The sequence below is a fragment of the Anolis sagrei genome, chromosome 1 (assembly GCF_037176765.1).
Source record: "Anolis sagrei isolate rAnoSag1 chromosome 1, rAnoSag1.mat, whole genome shotgun sequence".
NCBI lineage: Eukaryota > Metazoa > Chordata > Lepidosauria > Squamata > Dactyloidae > Anolis > Anolis sagrei.
Window position 1 is genome coordinate 232,063,365 of NC_090021.1, and position 15,946 is coordinate 232,079,310.

General features: G+C 40.1%; 1 protein-coding gene across 6 annotated transcripts in view; it reads right to left on the reverse strand.

Moving 5' to 3' along the window:
* The window catches only part of SPTB (spectrin beta, erythrocytic), a 123,438-nt gene that overhangs the window by 47,907 nt on the left and 59,585 nt on the right, over positions 1–15,946 (reverse strand). For all 6 annotated transcript variants that reach the window (XM_060772626.2, XM_067461103.1, XM_067461118.1 and 3 more), the window contains exons 6-14: positions 15,126–15,206; positions 13,705–13,820; positions 12,790–12,902; positions 11,693–11,880; positions 10,547–10,664; positions 8,411–8,569; positions 6,271–6,573; positions 4,890–5,040; positions 208–1,078 (exon numbers count right to left, since the gene is read on the reverse strand). In XM_060772626.2, coding sequence (XP_060628609.2) covers positions 208–1,078; positions 4,890–5,040; positions 6,271–6,573; positions 8,411–8,569; positions 10,547–10,664; positions 11,693–11,880; positions 12,790–12,902; positions 13,705–13,820; positions 15,126–15,206 — 2,100 coding nt within the window. The remainder of the gene's footprint in view (positions 1–207; positions 1,079–4,889; positions 5,041–6,270; positions 6,574–8,410; positions 8,570–10,546; positions 10,665–11,692; positions 11,881–12,789; positions 12,903–13,704; positions 13,821–15,125; positions 15,207–15,946) is intronic.

Sequence of the window (15,946 nt, forward strand, 5' to 3'; positions counted from 1 at the left end):
AATAAAAGTGATAACTGTTTCAGATACTACAGGACTCAACAAAAACAGCAACACATTATTATGGTTCAAAGACCCTTATTGCACCGTATTGCACAGGACTCTATCATCCCAATTATCCATGTCACACTTCCTCTGATTTATTCAACATATTTAATCAGAACTTGTTTATCAGATACTGCCCTGGAAGCTGTCATTTCTGTCATTTACCTGTGCTGTACCACATCCAGATCCTCCAAGGTGTCAGGAATTTCCATTTGCTCCAGCCACTTCTCCTTCTCACCCATCCAAAGTTCACATGCATCAGTCTCACTGAAAACTGTATAGAGATCCAGAGCATCCTGTAGCTTCTGTCTGCGCAGATCTGCTAGAGATACAACCTCATTATATGCTGTCTGAATGGCCTTCAATCGGTTCTCAAATCCTGGGACGTCCCGGAACTCAGTGGGGAAGTTCTGGGCCTGTCTGTTCAGATTGTCCATGACTCTCTTGTTATCTGCTACCTCATCTAAAAGGTCCCTGTGTTTTTTAACTAGGGCTAGAGTGGAATATTCATCATGTCCAACATCATCACTGGACACCAGGCGATGAGCATCCTGTAACCAGGCCATCAGGTCATCTGCATCTACCTGGAATTGGAAGAAGCTTTCAGCATCCTGCAAGTTTTTTTTCCGGAAAGCTGCCAGCTCCTGAAGCTGGGCCCAGAGAGCTTTGACCTCCTCAATTCTAGTACGGATTTGGGATGCCCCAAAATGCCTCTGAGCAATCATGGTTTCTCCCTCTTTGATGGTTTGCTGCAGGTGGGTTCCCAGGCCGCGTAGTTCATCCTCAAAAGCCTTGTGCTTCCTCTGCAGGATAAGAATGCTGGTCAGATCTTTCCCATAATCTAAGGAGGAATAGATATGCTCTTTCTCTTTGATCCAGCTTTCAGCTTCATCTAGTTCCCAAAAGAACTTCCAAAGACGCTTGGACTGCTCCAGGCGAGCTTTCCTCTCAGCAGCCAAAGCCATCAGCTCACGGTGGCACATTTCCAGGTGGTTTACTCTATCTCGTATCATCTTTGGGTCACAAGGTCGGTAACCTGTTTAAGCATGCGTGGACAGAAAGTTAGTCAGTTGAGATGCAAAACACCTTTTGTTGGGCATTTCTAGGAAATGTAAGAATGTGAGACACAATCTACATCAGGGGTCCTCAAACTTTTTAAACAGAGGGCCAGATCACAGTCCCTCAAACTGTTGGAGGGCCAGATTATAATTTTAAAAAAAACATGAATGAATTCCTATGCACATTGCACATATCTGATTTGTAGTGCAAAAAACACTTTAAAACAATTAAAATGAAGAACAATTTTAACAAATGCAAGCTTATTAGTATTTCAATGGGAAGTGTGGACCTATTTTTGGCTGATGAGATAGAATTGTTGTTGTGTGTTTTCTAGTCATTTCAGACTTAGGTTGACCCTGAGCGAGGGCTGGTTAAATGACCTTGGAGGGCCATATCCGGCCCCCGGGCCTTAGTTTGAGGACCCCTGATCTACATAAACATTGGGAAGGAATTTTACAAAACCAAGGGATGCCTTTCAGGGGATAATAGTACTTGCATCTGGCCTTTTTATTAGTTTTTTGAGGAATCAGAGAAGTTGACCTTTGCAATGCTGGAGAGAAGTAATTCATGCCACTAAATAGTAAAAGGAAACTAGAGAGGAAATATTTCATAAAATGGTGTGATACAGATATGAGGAGATGAGATAGTCTTTAAAAATAGTGGCAAATACTAACAAACCTATGTGAGCAGCTTTAGATCAGGCCTGGGGAACCTCTGGTTTTAGGTCCCAACCCAGCTCCCAGGCAGTGCTGATTTGGCCTTCTAGGTTTCCCCATAGAGTCATATTCCATTTCCCAGGACATTAAATCTCTCAAATTTAGGATGGACTTTTCCTCATTCTGTAAGGTTGAAATGTGACTGATAAAGCTTAATTACTGACAGCGAGAACATTAAGCTAAAATCAGCTGGTATTTTTGGTCCCACCAACCACTGGAATGAATATACCTCCAAGTACCTATCTGATATTGAGTCTGGCTCTTGGGATGATGAAGTTTCCCTGAACTTGCTTTAGAGCAGTGGCTCTCAACCTGCGTGTCCCCAGATGTTTTGGCCTTCAATTCCTAGAAATCCTAACAGCAGGTTAACTGGCTGGGATTTCTGGGAGTTGTAGGCCAAAACACCTGGGGACCCATAGGTTGAGAACTACTGCTTTAGAGTCTGTTATGTCCACACACATGGGAGAGTAGGGACTGTGATGTCATAAGAGCCCTCCAAAAACTGCCTGGGGTAATGAAATGCAAATACATTCTAGCCAGGAAGTGAAATTTCCATTTGTCTCCAATACAATATATTTCTGCTTGAGCAATGCAAAAATGTAGCTATCTTTTAAAATGAAGCATTTCCTTTAGAGATAACTGCTGGAGAAAAGTGAGCAATTGAACAATTATATCACTGAAAAGCATCATTTAGAAACCTGTAATGCAAACTATGCTAAAACCTTCCAAACTTTATCATCCATTCTGTGTGTAGGCAGACATTTATTTTGGTGATGTTATCCCTTTATTCTGGAAAGACCTTTTCTGCTTCATTCTGCATTTTCTTACCAGACCAAGGCATGCTGATTTGAGGCCATTCCCTTCTTTCCTCCATATTCCTTTAAATCAGCTCTGCCTTTTCTCTCCCTCCCTTCACCTTTGATTGATAGCCACCCCTGCCCTCCAACCTATCTGTCCTTGTCCTCAATATACAACATAATATTTCACTTTCCCTAATTTCTCTGTCTTTGGCTATACAAAGGACAAGTAAACTTGGAAGTATTTGAAGTATAATGTGGCGAACAGGCATGTAGCTGGGGGGAGGGGGGCTTCAGCCCCCCCCCCCCCCGAAATTCTCATGGTGGTTTGCGAAAAGGCCTTACTGGTGCATTACTTAAACTGTTATATTTATTCATATCATACTCAATATATCCCATATGCATGGGGGTATTGGGGTAATGATACAAAAGGTTTGCTAGGCTAGACCCTCTTTCACTCAGACTCAGCCCCCCTGAAACTCAGCTCCCCCCCCCCCCCCCGAAACGAAATCCTGGTTACGGGCCTGGTGGCGAACATGGGAAAATGCACAAGAAATACTGCTAAATGTTTCATTTTTAAAACAAAATGTCAATTTAATTTTGTCTGCAAAGCGGCAGCTTTGTTTGATTTTTAAAGGATTTTGGGGTGCTATGATAAACTGCAGAAAATCTGTAAATAAGAAATATGATTTAATTATCGATGAACACAATTATATTCAGAGATAGAGCTCCCAGTGGCACAACGGGTTAAACCCTTGTGCTGGCAGGACTGTTGTCTGAAAGGTCAACGGTTCGAATCTCGGGTGGGGTGAGCTCCCATCTGTTAGCTCCAGCTTCCCATGAAGAGACATGAGAGAAGCCTCCCACAGGATGGTAAAACATCTGGGAGTCCCCTGGGCAACATCATTGCAGACAGCCAATTCCCTCACACCAGAAGTGACTTGCAGCATCTCAAGTCACTCCTCACATGAAAATATATATATATATTCAGAGTAAGGATGCTTAAGAAATTTTAACTGAATTGTTTTACATTGAAATTCTGGTATGGTTGTTGTAATACACGCAATACTATATCGATATAATCTATGCACAGAGAGAAATGATTGAGAATAAAAACTATGTATGAATGTACACAAATACTGCTCCAAAAGGTTCTGGTGCTTAAAAAAATTCCTTGCGATTGACAGCTGCTTATATCCTCCTCTGCCCTCTCCTCCTTTTATCCTTCTTTTAAGTGAAATCTAATTGCTAAGCCAGCTGACTGGCAGTATTCTGGCACTGTAAAAGAGTACCCTGATACAGTACAAAAATTTCTTTCTATAAGATGTAATAAAGGCCAAGATAAATTGTCTTCTGGCAATTTATCTTGGTTTTCCATTTAATTTTTTAACTTCTGTACACATTTCCAGAGAGTCAATCCCACTAAGTATAATAAGTTTTATGTGTTGTTGAAGGCTTTCATGGTTGGAATCACTGGGTTGTTGTGAGTTTTCCAGGCTGTATGGCCATATTCCAGAAGCATTCTCTCCTGACATTTTGCCCACTTCTATGGCAAGCATCCTCAGAGACTGTAAGGTCTGCTGGAAACTAGGCAAGTGAGGTTTATATATCTGTGGAATATCCAGGGTTGGAGAAAGAACTCTTGTCTGTTTGAGGCAAGTGTGAATGTTGCAACTGGCCTTCAGGGCCAGCTAACACCTCCCAACAAAGGATTCCCCCAGGCAGGAAGCAGCCAGGCTTTGAAGCTTCAAGACCGTTAAATGGTAATCAAGGTAAACAATTGCAACATTCACACATGCCTCAAGCAGACAAAGGTTCTTTCTCCCACCCTGGACATCCCACTGATATATAAACCTCACTTGCCTAGTTTCCAACAGAGCCCCCAACCTCTGAGGATGCATGCCATAGATGTGGGTGAAATTTCAGGAGAGAATATTTCTGGAACATGGCCATACAGCCCAGAATACTCACAGCAACTCATAATAAGTTTTATTTCTGGGTTGTCATATGGATGCACATAAGTAGTGGATATAGAGACTTCAGCATCCTTGGTGTCTTCTGTGTGCACGCACTAACAGCTTGCGTCCAGGATTGCAGATGGAGTTGAGAACAGTCTAGCGCACAGTAGACAGAACTGGGGTGATAAAACCAGGAGGAAACATTGGTATTCACTCACACAAATACATACATACACAGTCAAATGTCCAGTAAATATCTAGACACCAATATCCATGGACATTGGAGAGAAAAAAGGGAAGAGGGACTAAGAACCTACCATCTCCATTGGCAAATTTAAGTGCAGCTGCACTAACGCCACGGACCTTCTCAGCCTGGATGGCCATGTCAGCCTCCATCAATTTATGCTTCTGAAGTAGATCTTCCACTTCCAACAGGTGCTTTCCAGAGTCAGGAGACAAGAGTTTTACCTAGAAAAATACAAAGGGAAAAGGTGCTCTTTCTCTTCCTCCCCTCAACTCCTATGAGCCAAGTACACATTATTTATATCTGCACACATGAAGAAAAGTCAGCTTTAGAATAGAGTGAGTCTGAGTAAAGAAACAGCAAATGGACTTAATCCTCTCCATACTTGCAATTTTTCTTCAAAATACCATAAACACTTTCAATTGGGCTTATCTTGTTGCATTTTTAACTGTGGGCTGCTGAGTCATTTGGATGGCTATCTGGTGTAGTTTCTGATACACATCATATGCCATCCAGTAGTCGCCACCTGCTTGCCCACAGAAAACCATATTTAATAATCTGGAGCTGATGTGGTAGTAGTAATCTTCCTTGGGTAGTCAGCCTCCCCCCTCCTGACATCCTTGTTGCCGCAGCACTATAAGAGGGTTTCATGGGACTAGTTGCTCTCGTTGTCGTGTGGTTTCAAGACAACGGTGTAGTAATGGTGAGGCTGTAGACCTTATTTTCGTTCTTACAGACCACTGGTGGTCTACGGACCACAGATTGGGAACCACTGGAATAGTGAAAGATATTCCAGAAAACCTTGGTACTCTTCTTATTTATGAACTTCACATCAGAGTGCAGAAGAAATTAAACTAATTTACAAAGCTTCCATGCAGCCGATGGAAGCCGTATCATGCATACTAGTTCAAAAAGTAACCACTGAATTTATCTCCATGCTTATACCATAATGATCTTGAACACACTTGCAATGCAATGCCAAAATCATAGCAGGTTTTGAGATTAGTTCTTTAACAAACTTCAAGATCCTGATCGAGATATTTTAATGGCATTCTGAGGACCAGATTAAGGCCCCTTCTACACTGCCATATAAAATCCAGATTATCTGCTTTGAACTGGATTGTATGGCAGTGCAATTCATATAATCCAATTCAAAGTAGATAATGTGGATTATCTGGATTATATGGTAATGTAGAAGGGGCCTAAGTAACTTTACTGATGCTGGAATGGATTGTTTAGTGCTTGGGATGTTTCTATTGATGGTCTGAATTGTATAATGTTTTAAGTATACTTTGTATAACCTATCTTGAGAATTCCTAAGACAGAGGGGTAAAATATAACTGTATGACAAAAATATAATAAATGAATTGGGGCAATGAAGCACTTTGCCTTCACAAGGATCAGTCTCCACCTCAACTGGTCAACTTCCTTTTAGCACACAAGTCCTTACTCACTTTCATCTCATCTATCCAGTCAATACTGTGCAACATGTCTTGGAAGAGCTGCTGCAGTGTTAGATTCATCTCTAGCCTCCGACGCCGCGCCTGAAGTAGCTCTTGCAGGAACTCCCAGAGTCTCAAAATGTTGTCTTTGCGAGCATTTATACGCTTGATGTCATGGTAATTCTCCATCTCCAGCTCCTTGGCCACGTCTTCTATGGCCTGGACTCGTTCCTTATAGGCAGCTGTGTCAGTTTCAATAGCTTCATGTTTCTTCTTTGCTGCCTCCACAGCTGGCAAGTCATTTCCAAAGTTGTCCTGGCCAAAGTAAAATTTAATAGTTTTTAACTGGGAATTTTTAATCCTGTTTTAATGTTTGCATATTTGTATATTTTAAATGGTTATGCCAATGCTTTTAGTTTAGGCTGGTCTGAGTCCCCTTCAGGGGAGATAAAGTGGGATGATGATGATGATGATGATGATGATGATAATAATGAACAAGCCTTTGATCAACAATAACATCGTTTTCAGACTAACCACAAAGCGTAAAACTGAACATAAAGAACAAACTGTAAACCAACAGAAAGGACCTGGATACCATTGTAAGTTTCTGGCAGAGTGTTTGTTCCAGTGGCAAACATGACAATGCTTGATAAAGTGGAAAAGATGAAGGCCACATATCAGATAAATTGATTTCTACTACTAGAACATGAAACCATATGGTTCAACCATACATCACTGTCACTCTAGATTATTCATCTACTTGAAGACAATTAACACATAATAGGAGCCCGGGGTGGCTCCTATTATCTGTGACTTGTTGTATATGCCTGTTTTGCATGTCAATTTTGTTGTTGGATGCCAATAAAGGCTGTGTGTGTGTGGGTTTCAGGATTTCCTATGTAATCATCTGCACAGCAAAACCACTTTCTTCAATACCGGTTTGAAACTGCATTAAAAGGCCCATGTAGATGGGGCCATAGACTGTAGATCTTGGTTCAAGTTTTGCCCAAAACATAAAGCTATATTTCCAAGCTCTGATTAAAAGATACGTAATTCCTATTATACCGTAGATGTTTACTTGTGGCTTGGCCACCGTGAAACTCCAAGGGAATGTCCACAGTTGTTCAAAGGGGATGTATTTGCTTATACAGATAGATGGAGAGATGTGACCAACTACAGTTCCTTAGCCCATTAATAACTAACCTTTCTTCGGTCATTGCCATGAGTTGGGCAAAAACGATTGCTGAGCGGTAAGCCAACTGCTGCTCTGGGCCAGAGTGAAGAGAGAGGGGGGCAAAAGACAGTTCCATCTTGCCTCCTGTGCTTTACTAATAATATAATATAATATAATATAATATATTGCATATACATATAATATTTATAATATTTTGATGTAATACAATATAATACTAATACTAATACAATATTATAATTACATATTTATATTACATGTAATATTACTAATAATACTACAATATAATGGTATAGTACAATATAATAATATATAATACTGATATTGTACTATGCTTATAATATAATATATTGTATGAATATATATCTTGTGAGCTGCTCTGAGTCCCCTTATGGGTGAGGAGGGCAGCATTTAAATGTCATAAATAAATAAATAAATAATAAGGATGAATTTATAAAAATCTTTATAGCCAATATACTATGGATTCAATATTATTATTACTTTCAGCAACAGCAGGCCATGGGATCAAAGGGAATGACCTTTGTATTGACTCACCATTGAACAAATGATTCAATGGAGCTACTCTAAGTGGGAGTAACCAATAGGATTCTGACCAAATCATATTTAAAAAGAAGGCCACATAGACATAGAACTAGACTCAAAACTCCTTGACACTGATCATAAGAAAGAAGCTCCTCCACAGTGGTCCTACAACAGAGCTCTTCTCATACCTATTTTATATTTCTCCTAAACAAATAGAATTGCTTCCAAAAACCCAGCTCCATTTTCTTGTATCAAAATAAACCTATTTTCTGGCTGTTGGTAAGTTGCTATATGTAAAGAAGGTTTTGGAGAAGCAACACTAAAAAGCCATCCACACATCCAGCACATTCTACTATTCCTGATGCCAGCAGACCGATTAGAAATTGAAACCAATACATTCAAGCAGTTCTTCATTACCTGTGCAACAAGGCGCTGGTTTTCACTCAGCCATGTCTCACGCATTGCTGCCTTGCGGTCAAAACGTCGGGCAAGCTGCTCCAGTTTTTCTTGCCTAATAAGTTCGTTTCTCAGTGCCAGCTCCCGCTCATGCTCTGCCTTCTCCAGTTTCTCCCAGGCCTGTGTAAATATATTCCATAATGACAATCTATAGATGTTACAGAATATCCAGAAGCTATGTAAACAGCTGTGTAAGATGCTTCAGTTTGTTGTATAGAATAAAATGGCTGTACTGTCTGGTTAAACATCGGAAAAAGGTTTCCTCACCAAACCGAGATATTTCTCCTTTTATTTCTCTTCCTTGAAGTGACAGAGAGATATAGATAAGGTATAATTCACAAAATACTTTTCTCTCTATATTTAAGTACCCCATTGTCTTCACATGCTGCTCAACTGAACAAGCACAATGAACAAGTGAGCAGCAATAGATGGTGAAATTTAGTGATTTTACAGTAACAACAAAACCATTTTCTAGACAATAATGAACTTTCTCACAAGTTGTAGTTTTATGAGGCACCAGAATTCTTTGGCACATAAGGGTATAGATGATAATTCCCAGGATCCAATAGCATTGAGTCATGGCAGTTAAAGTGGTGTCAAGCTGTATTCATTCTACAGAGTAGATGCACCCTGTGTTATACAGAAACCCCTGAATGAAATACACCCTGGAAATCTAGATATCGACACTTGGATTTGTAAGAAGTTGAAAATCATGACTGGAAAAGTATTTTGATTACACATCTCATTCCTTGGGTAAGTAGAACTTTAACCTACATTGTTTTAGGGAAAATGCAAGGTTTCTACAGAGATCCCTTCTTTTCTCACTGCTGAATTTTGAACAGATCAACATTCTTGATTAGGTTTTTACAATTACAAATTCATTCAAAAGGTTTGCTGGCATTTTAACTTCATTTCCCCTGCTATCTATGTACTTTACAATCCCTTTTATCTTGCTCCTTACTTTCCTTAGTCACAATGACAGTGTGCAAACATCAATTATATTAGGTAATATAATGAAAAATTATGAAATAGTATATTTATTATCTTTAATCTTTTTTTTTACTGAACCAAGTTACTCGTATGTGAACAGATGGCATTGCTTGTACTGACTATGAATCCACTTATCTTATGTACTTGTGTATAGATCAATATCATGTATAAGTTGGGGAAAGGTTAGGGGTAATATTTAGGGGCATTTAACAAATGAATATTCTCCTATCCTTTTAAAAATACAAAGAGGAAACATACTTAGAAAGAGATAAAGAGAAAGGGAGAATCTGTTCATTTTAGGGGTTACAATTGGGTGCTGTAAATTGCATTTTCTGACCTTAAAATGCCTACATCTATACAAATATAAATAAAGACAAATGAATGAGAATGCAGCCTAGAAAAAACGGGGGAGAGAGAACAAGGAAAGCAATCTGCTGCTATTAAGAATCCACTAAAAAGTCCAAGACAAGAGGCAGATTTTTTTTATCGTGCCAGAAGTATTCCAAGACAAGTCGTTTCTGGTGTGAGAGAATTGGCCATCTGCAAGGACATTGCCCAGGAGACACCCGGATGTGTTACCATTCTGCGGGAGGTTTCTCTCATGCCCCTGCATGGGAAGCTGGGGCTGACAGATGGGAGCTCACCCTATCTCACAGATTTGAACCACCGACTTTCAGGTCTTCAGGTCAGCAGTTCAGCCGGCACAAGAGTTTAACCCATTGTGCCACTGCAGCTCCATGAGGCAGAACCAAAAAGTGCTCTCACTCCATTACTTCTCCCTTGTCCAAGCCACAGAAAGTCAGGCAGCCCTCCTCCTTCCCTTCTTTTTAGGCCCAAGTAGTCTTCATCAGCAATATGGGGGCCCTCAACAAATATGACACGCTTGCCATTTTGGTCACTTAAAGCGGAGCAGAGAGGCAGTGGGCACTTTTAATACTGGCTTAGAGTATAAGTCACTCTAGCCAAAACAGCTATATTACACTAGTTGTACTGACTGGTCTCACATCAGCAAAGAAAGAATGAAAATATTCTAGAAGGAAACCCCCTCTGACCGAACACCTTGAACTATCGCCTCCTGTGTTAATTATAAGGAACTATGTTACATACCCTGTTGATGTCAGATACTAGTTTTCCTTCATTAGGTGTATACACTTTTTGATTGTTGGCTCGCATTCTTGACTGAATGGTGAATAACAGAACTTCCAGGTTCCCTTTCTCCTGAAACCTAGAATAAGGGGTAAATTAAAAACATGCTTTGCGAAAACATCCGCAAAACAGAAATGCAACACAAGCAACATGCAGCATAAAATCGAGGAAATACAGTATGTTCTAAACCAAGGGTGAACAAAGCACAGACCTGAAGCCCGATGCAGTCCCCCTCCCTGAAGCCCGATGCAGTCCCCCTCAAATCATCCCAAGCCTCATCACACTTGCACATTTTCCTACTTTAATCCACTTTAACTGATGTGACTGCCTCCTGCAGAATTCTGGGGCCTGTAGTTTAGGGAGGGGCCTTTAAACTGCACATCCAGAGAAGCCCTGGGCCGCCCTAAACTACACGCCCCAGAATTCTGCAGGAGGCAGTCACATCAGTTAAAGTGGATTAAAGTGGGAAAACATGCAAGTTCCACTATGTTCAATGAACCTTACTTCTTATATGTACATCTTGAATTCTAAATGTTGAAATGTAAACCTTAATCCTTAAATGTTAACCTTAAACCCTGACACTAGGTATTATTGTCTTCTGGAAGTATCTGCTACTCATTTTAGTTGCTGAAGAAAGCTGCTCTCTAGATACCATAATTATGTCAGAAATCTTTGATGTACAGAATGGAGCAGCAGGGACATTTTTCATTTCTTCTTTTTGAAATACTAGGTCAAACGACCCCTAACAATTCAGATTTGAACATCGTCTTTTGTCAAAATCCTCCAGTTTGAAAAGTCAACAGAAAAAAACACACAGATCTGAAAATTGTTTTATCTGCAGTGGCATTTTATTTTGGCAGCATAATGAAATGTCATTTAGGGTATGTCAACTGCCCCTTTCCCCTTCAGCTTGGCTTGGCACTGTTATGCATTACAGTATCACCATCACGTGCCAATCCTCTCCCCCTCAAAAAACTTCAGACAAAAATTAAATGAGTCACAATGCAGATGGGCACAGTTTAAGCTTCTGAAAAAATGAAAAACATCAGCATTTTTTTTAAAAAGATTAAAATTACCCCGCCCCCTCTCCAGATGACAGGTGCTTACTTGGGTGGTTTTTCCACTGTGCGGTATGTACTGAAGGACTGGAGCTGCTGCTGCACGCCTGCCAAAGAATTAGCAAACTTGCGGCTATTGAGAATGGTAATGGTCTGTTCTATCCACGTCAGCAGGTCTGAAGCCAACCCACTGTACTTATCGATCATCTTCTCAGTCTCTATTGCATGGTCCATTACCTGAGAAAGGGAATAAACAAACAAAGCACTGTTCATTTGGCACCTACTGCTGCTGGAAATATGTCAAGTCCTTTATCAACCTGCAGATCCTGCATACAGGAATCTTCAACAATGTCAACAAGTTTGATTTCACTACTTTAGAAATTCAAAATTGTACACAAGGGTGACTGCCTGGAAGTCTTAGGACTGTCAGACCAGATTAACCAGAAGAATCTTTCTGGCTTTAAAATAAATGTGAATGCCTTCAAACGGTCATGACTCCCTCAACTGTAAAGTTGCTAGAGAAACTAATCTATTATTATACCCATACATTCCTCAACGTTTTCCGCCAGTTGCTACCAGCAAATCATGTAGAGCTGACTGTCCTGAGTGTACTATAATCCATTTTGGTTCTATGCTGAACTATGCAGACTCTATAGACTGATAAAGAATGAGTGTAAATTCCAGAATCCCAAACAATCTGGTTTACAGAGACTGAGGGTAATAATGTATCTAATTCCCAAAATTAGAACTATCCTGATGTGAGAATGCCATATTCATATCTAGATATTATATCAATATACAGCTATACCCCAGCTAACAGGTTTGTGAAGATTGAGACGATACACATCTGAGTACTTTTCACTGTCTTCCTGTGATCTAAAGGTAAATGATTATATTTAAATCAGTGGTATATCTACACTGTAAAATTAATGCAGTCTGACATCGCTTTAGCTGTCATGTTACAATGTTACGGAATCCTTGCATTTGACTGAGGCAATGGCACTCTTTGGCAGAAAAGACTATGGTGCTGTTGTCTATTAAGAGAAGATGTATTCTCAAGAATAGCAGGAAATAAAACTATCTTTGTGGGGAAATGGCTGCAGAACATGCCTGAGTCTCAAAGAGCTTATGTAATCATATCCTTACCTTCCCAACTCTTTTTCCTTCCACAGCAAGCACCTTCATTTTGGAAAAGTAGTGGTAGAAAGCAACTACATAAGTAATGATGGATTTCTCGTCTGGATTTTCTGTGAAAACATCTGAACAGCAAACAGATTTTAAGAGAAAAGTGTTAATTGAAAACAATACCCCGAATATTTGATCTATGTCTGAAATCTTTTTCTCCCTTTTGCTACAAGATAACCTGGTGTAAAGGTGCACATTTTGCCTCTCTGCCAACTTCAGATGAGAAAAAACCTGTGTAAGATCATGTTTTCTTACATTGATATAATCTCTGTATTGAAAAGTAAGATCAACAACAAAACTTGCAAATAACCTATGTGACTATCATAAAATCATAGAATCCTTGAGTTGGAAGAGACCTCGTGAGCCATCAGTCCAACCCCCTGCCAAGAAGCAGAAAAATTGCATTCAAAGTACTCCTCCTTATATGAGTTTTCCCTTTCATTACATTACACTCACAACCTATGTGTGTGAAACTTAATTTAATCCATCAAAATGATTGGGAAAAGTACAGATAATTCTGTGCTCTTTTGCATAGTTATTTTATATAATTTGAATGCAACAAGAATATACTATAGCTTTTTCCAACACTATCATTTATAAACATTTGATTTAAATGACAAGAAAATCTGGCCAACATGGATTATACTAGTCATGAACAATGTACGATGTAACAATGGGTTTAAATAAAATAAAATAAACACACTTGTTAAGCAACCCAAAATAATAAAGAGGGAAGTGCATCCAGTACATTTTGTATCCACAGATGAATAACCATTTGCTTAGCTCTTACAGTCACTTCTCTAGCATAATTCTCCTTTGCTCTGTCAGCTGAATTCACTTATTTGAAAAGGTAGGCACTGAGCCAAATGGACTCACCTTCTGGGTCAAGAAGCTGGGTGATGCCAAGTTGCCGCTCTGCCACGCTGAAAGCATGTTCCAAGTTGTGCCTGGCATTTGAGTGCTTTAGTTTCTCAAAGTCAATCAGGTCAGGCCTAAAATTTAAGCAAGGGTGCACATAACAAAACAAGCAGAGTGTTAGCAGTATGCTAAATAATGGAAGTTCAATTTTATTTCTACCTCACCAATTAAGGACTTAAACTACACATTTCTTCTTTCAGGATGCTCCACTCCAACCCCTCACAACTCATTCTGCCACAAACTCACAACAATGAGTCAGCACACTGTTGACCACCTGAGTTGTTTTAATTTGAAGCATTTCCCACACCTCCCATTACGTCTTTCCCTTCACAAATATTTGTCCTTTCATGAACCTTAAGGTTTTCTCACTCATGATGATACCTTTGCTGTGGTGTGTAGATGGTGCTGTTTGGGCAGCATAAACAATAGGATTCATCTCAGAATCCTGGGAATAGGCAGAACAATGACTAAAGGTCATGCCCACATGGGTCAAATAAAGAGGACCTGCTTTGTACCTGTTGTAGGGAGTATAGCTGACGTATAGCTGAATTCAATTGTAAATCTAGCACAAGGGGAAATGGGATTTACTCTGGAAGTTCCAGATAGCTTCAGAATGATCTTGGTGTTTTGGAGGTGCAGCCCAGTTGGACTGGACTGGATCTGGCCCAATTCAGTGTTCACACATTTAGAAGTTGCCAGCCAGATATAGCTCCTTCACAGAGGATTGCTGGCCATCTGAAGATGTCACAACAAGGTGACCAGTCACTGACCAGAAGAGATGTCTCCAGAAACCTTCTATGAGGGAGCTGCTTCTATGGCCCCAATGTGCTCTCAACTGGCGGTCTAAAAAGGTTCTAGGGATGCTCTTCTACTGCATCAGGACAGCAGTAGACCGGTTTTTTCCAGACTATTTGGGTAAGTGAAGATACAGCCTGAGAACTATTGCAGACTCTTGGAGAAGGCAGGCAAAGTTAATAGGGGAAAGGCAAATAAAATATACGGAAAAGTACACCTCTTTAGCCAAGCCTCTGTATATGCAGCCACAATTACAAGGAAAACCTAAACACATGAGGAACATGAGGAAGAACTTCCTGACTGTGAGAGCCATTCAGCAGTGGAACTCTCTGCCCCAGAGTGTGGTGGAAGCTCCTTCTTTGGAAGCTTTTAAACAGAGGCTGGATGGCCATCTGTCAGGGGTGATTTGAATGCAATATTCCCGCTTCTTGGTAGAATGGGGTTGGACTGGATGGCCCATGAGGTCTCTTCCAACTCTTTGATTCTATGATTCTATTCTATGATTCTATGACATCAGCACAACCATTCGACTGTCTCTCAACATTGCACCTCAGATCTTTGCAGGGTATCTTTCCAATCCTTACCTGTGCTTATGAATAAGGGCGTTGAAAGCCAAGCCATCCTTCCAGCTGGAGGTGAAATTGGTGACATTAACATGAGGGTAGCTGCATTGCAAAGACAAGGGGGGGGGGGTGGACACAAAAGGCATTATAACTCAATTTAGCAGGTGAGAGCTAGATAACATTAATTTAAATGCAGACACAATCTGATATGACAAAATACTTTTGTACCAACAGAAAGGTCAGAATGTGATCTAACATGTTTGGTATAAGCCACATTTTCACCAGTATTTGCAAATGCATTTGTTATGTCTGCATTTTAATTATGAGGTGAATAACACAAACTGACAGCATTTGGAAAGACAGATGCTCCACCACAGGCAAAGGAATTTTTGTCTTGGATGCATCACACTGCTCTACTTGGGCTACCTAGCTCCAACTGCTGTTCTGTCTGAATGAGACCCAAAGTACCATATATTTCCTTCTATTCCACCTACCTACTCCTACCCATTCCACAAGTACACACACTTTCTTGGTAATAATAAAGAAAAGGAGAGGCAATAGACTGTATATGGATATGCACATGTGTGATGGTGACTTGAATCCAACAAGCACATGACAACTGAATGCAGAATTCACATATATGTTAACATATCAAGCTGCCATTGATTTAGTGAGTCTTTTCTAGTTTGGATTACTAAGATCTAGGCCATGCATGCAGATACACACAAATACATGCATAATTATTATTATTACTATTATTACTGTGCTTATAGACTGCCGTTCTCAGCCCTGGGGCGACTCACGGCGGTGTACAACATGTAAAATAAGGTGCAATTTACAAC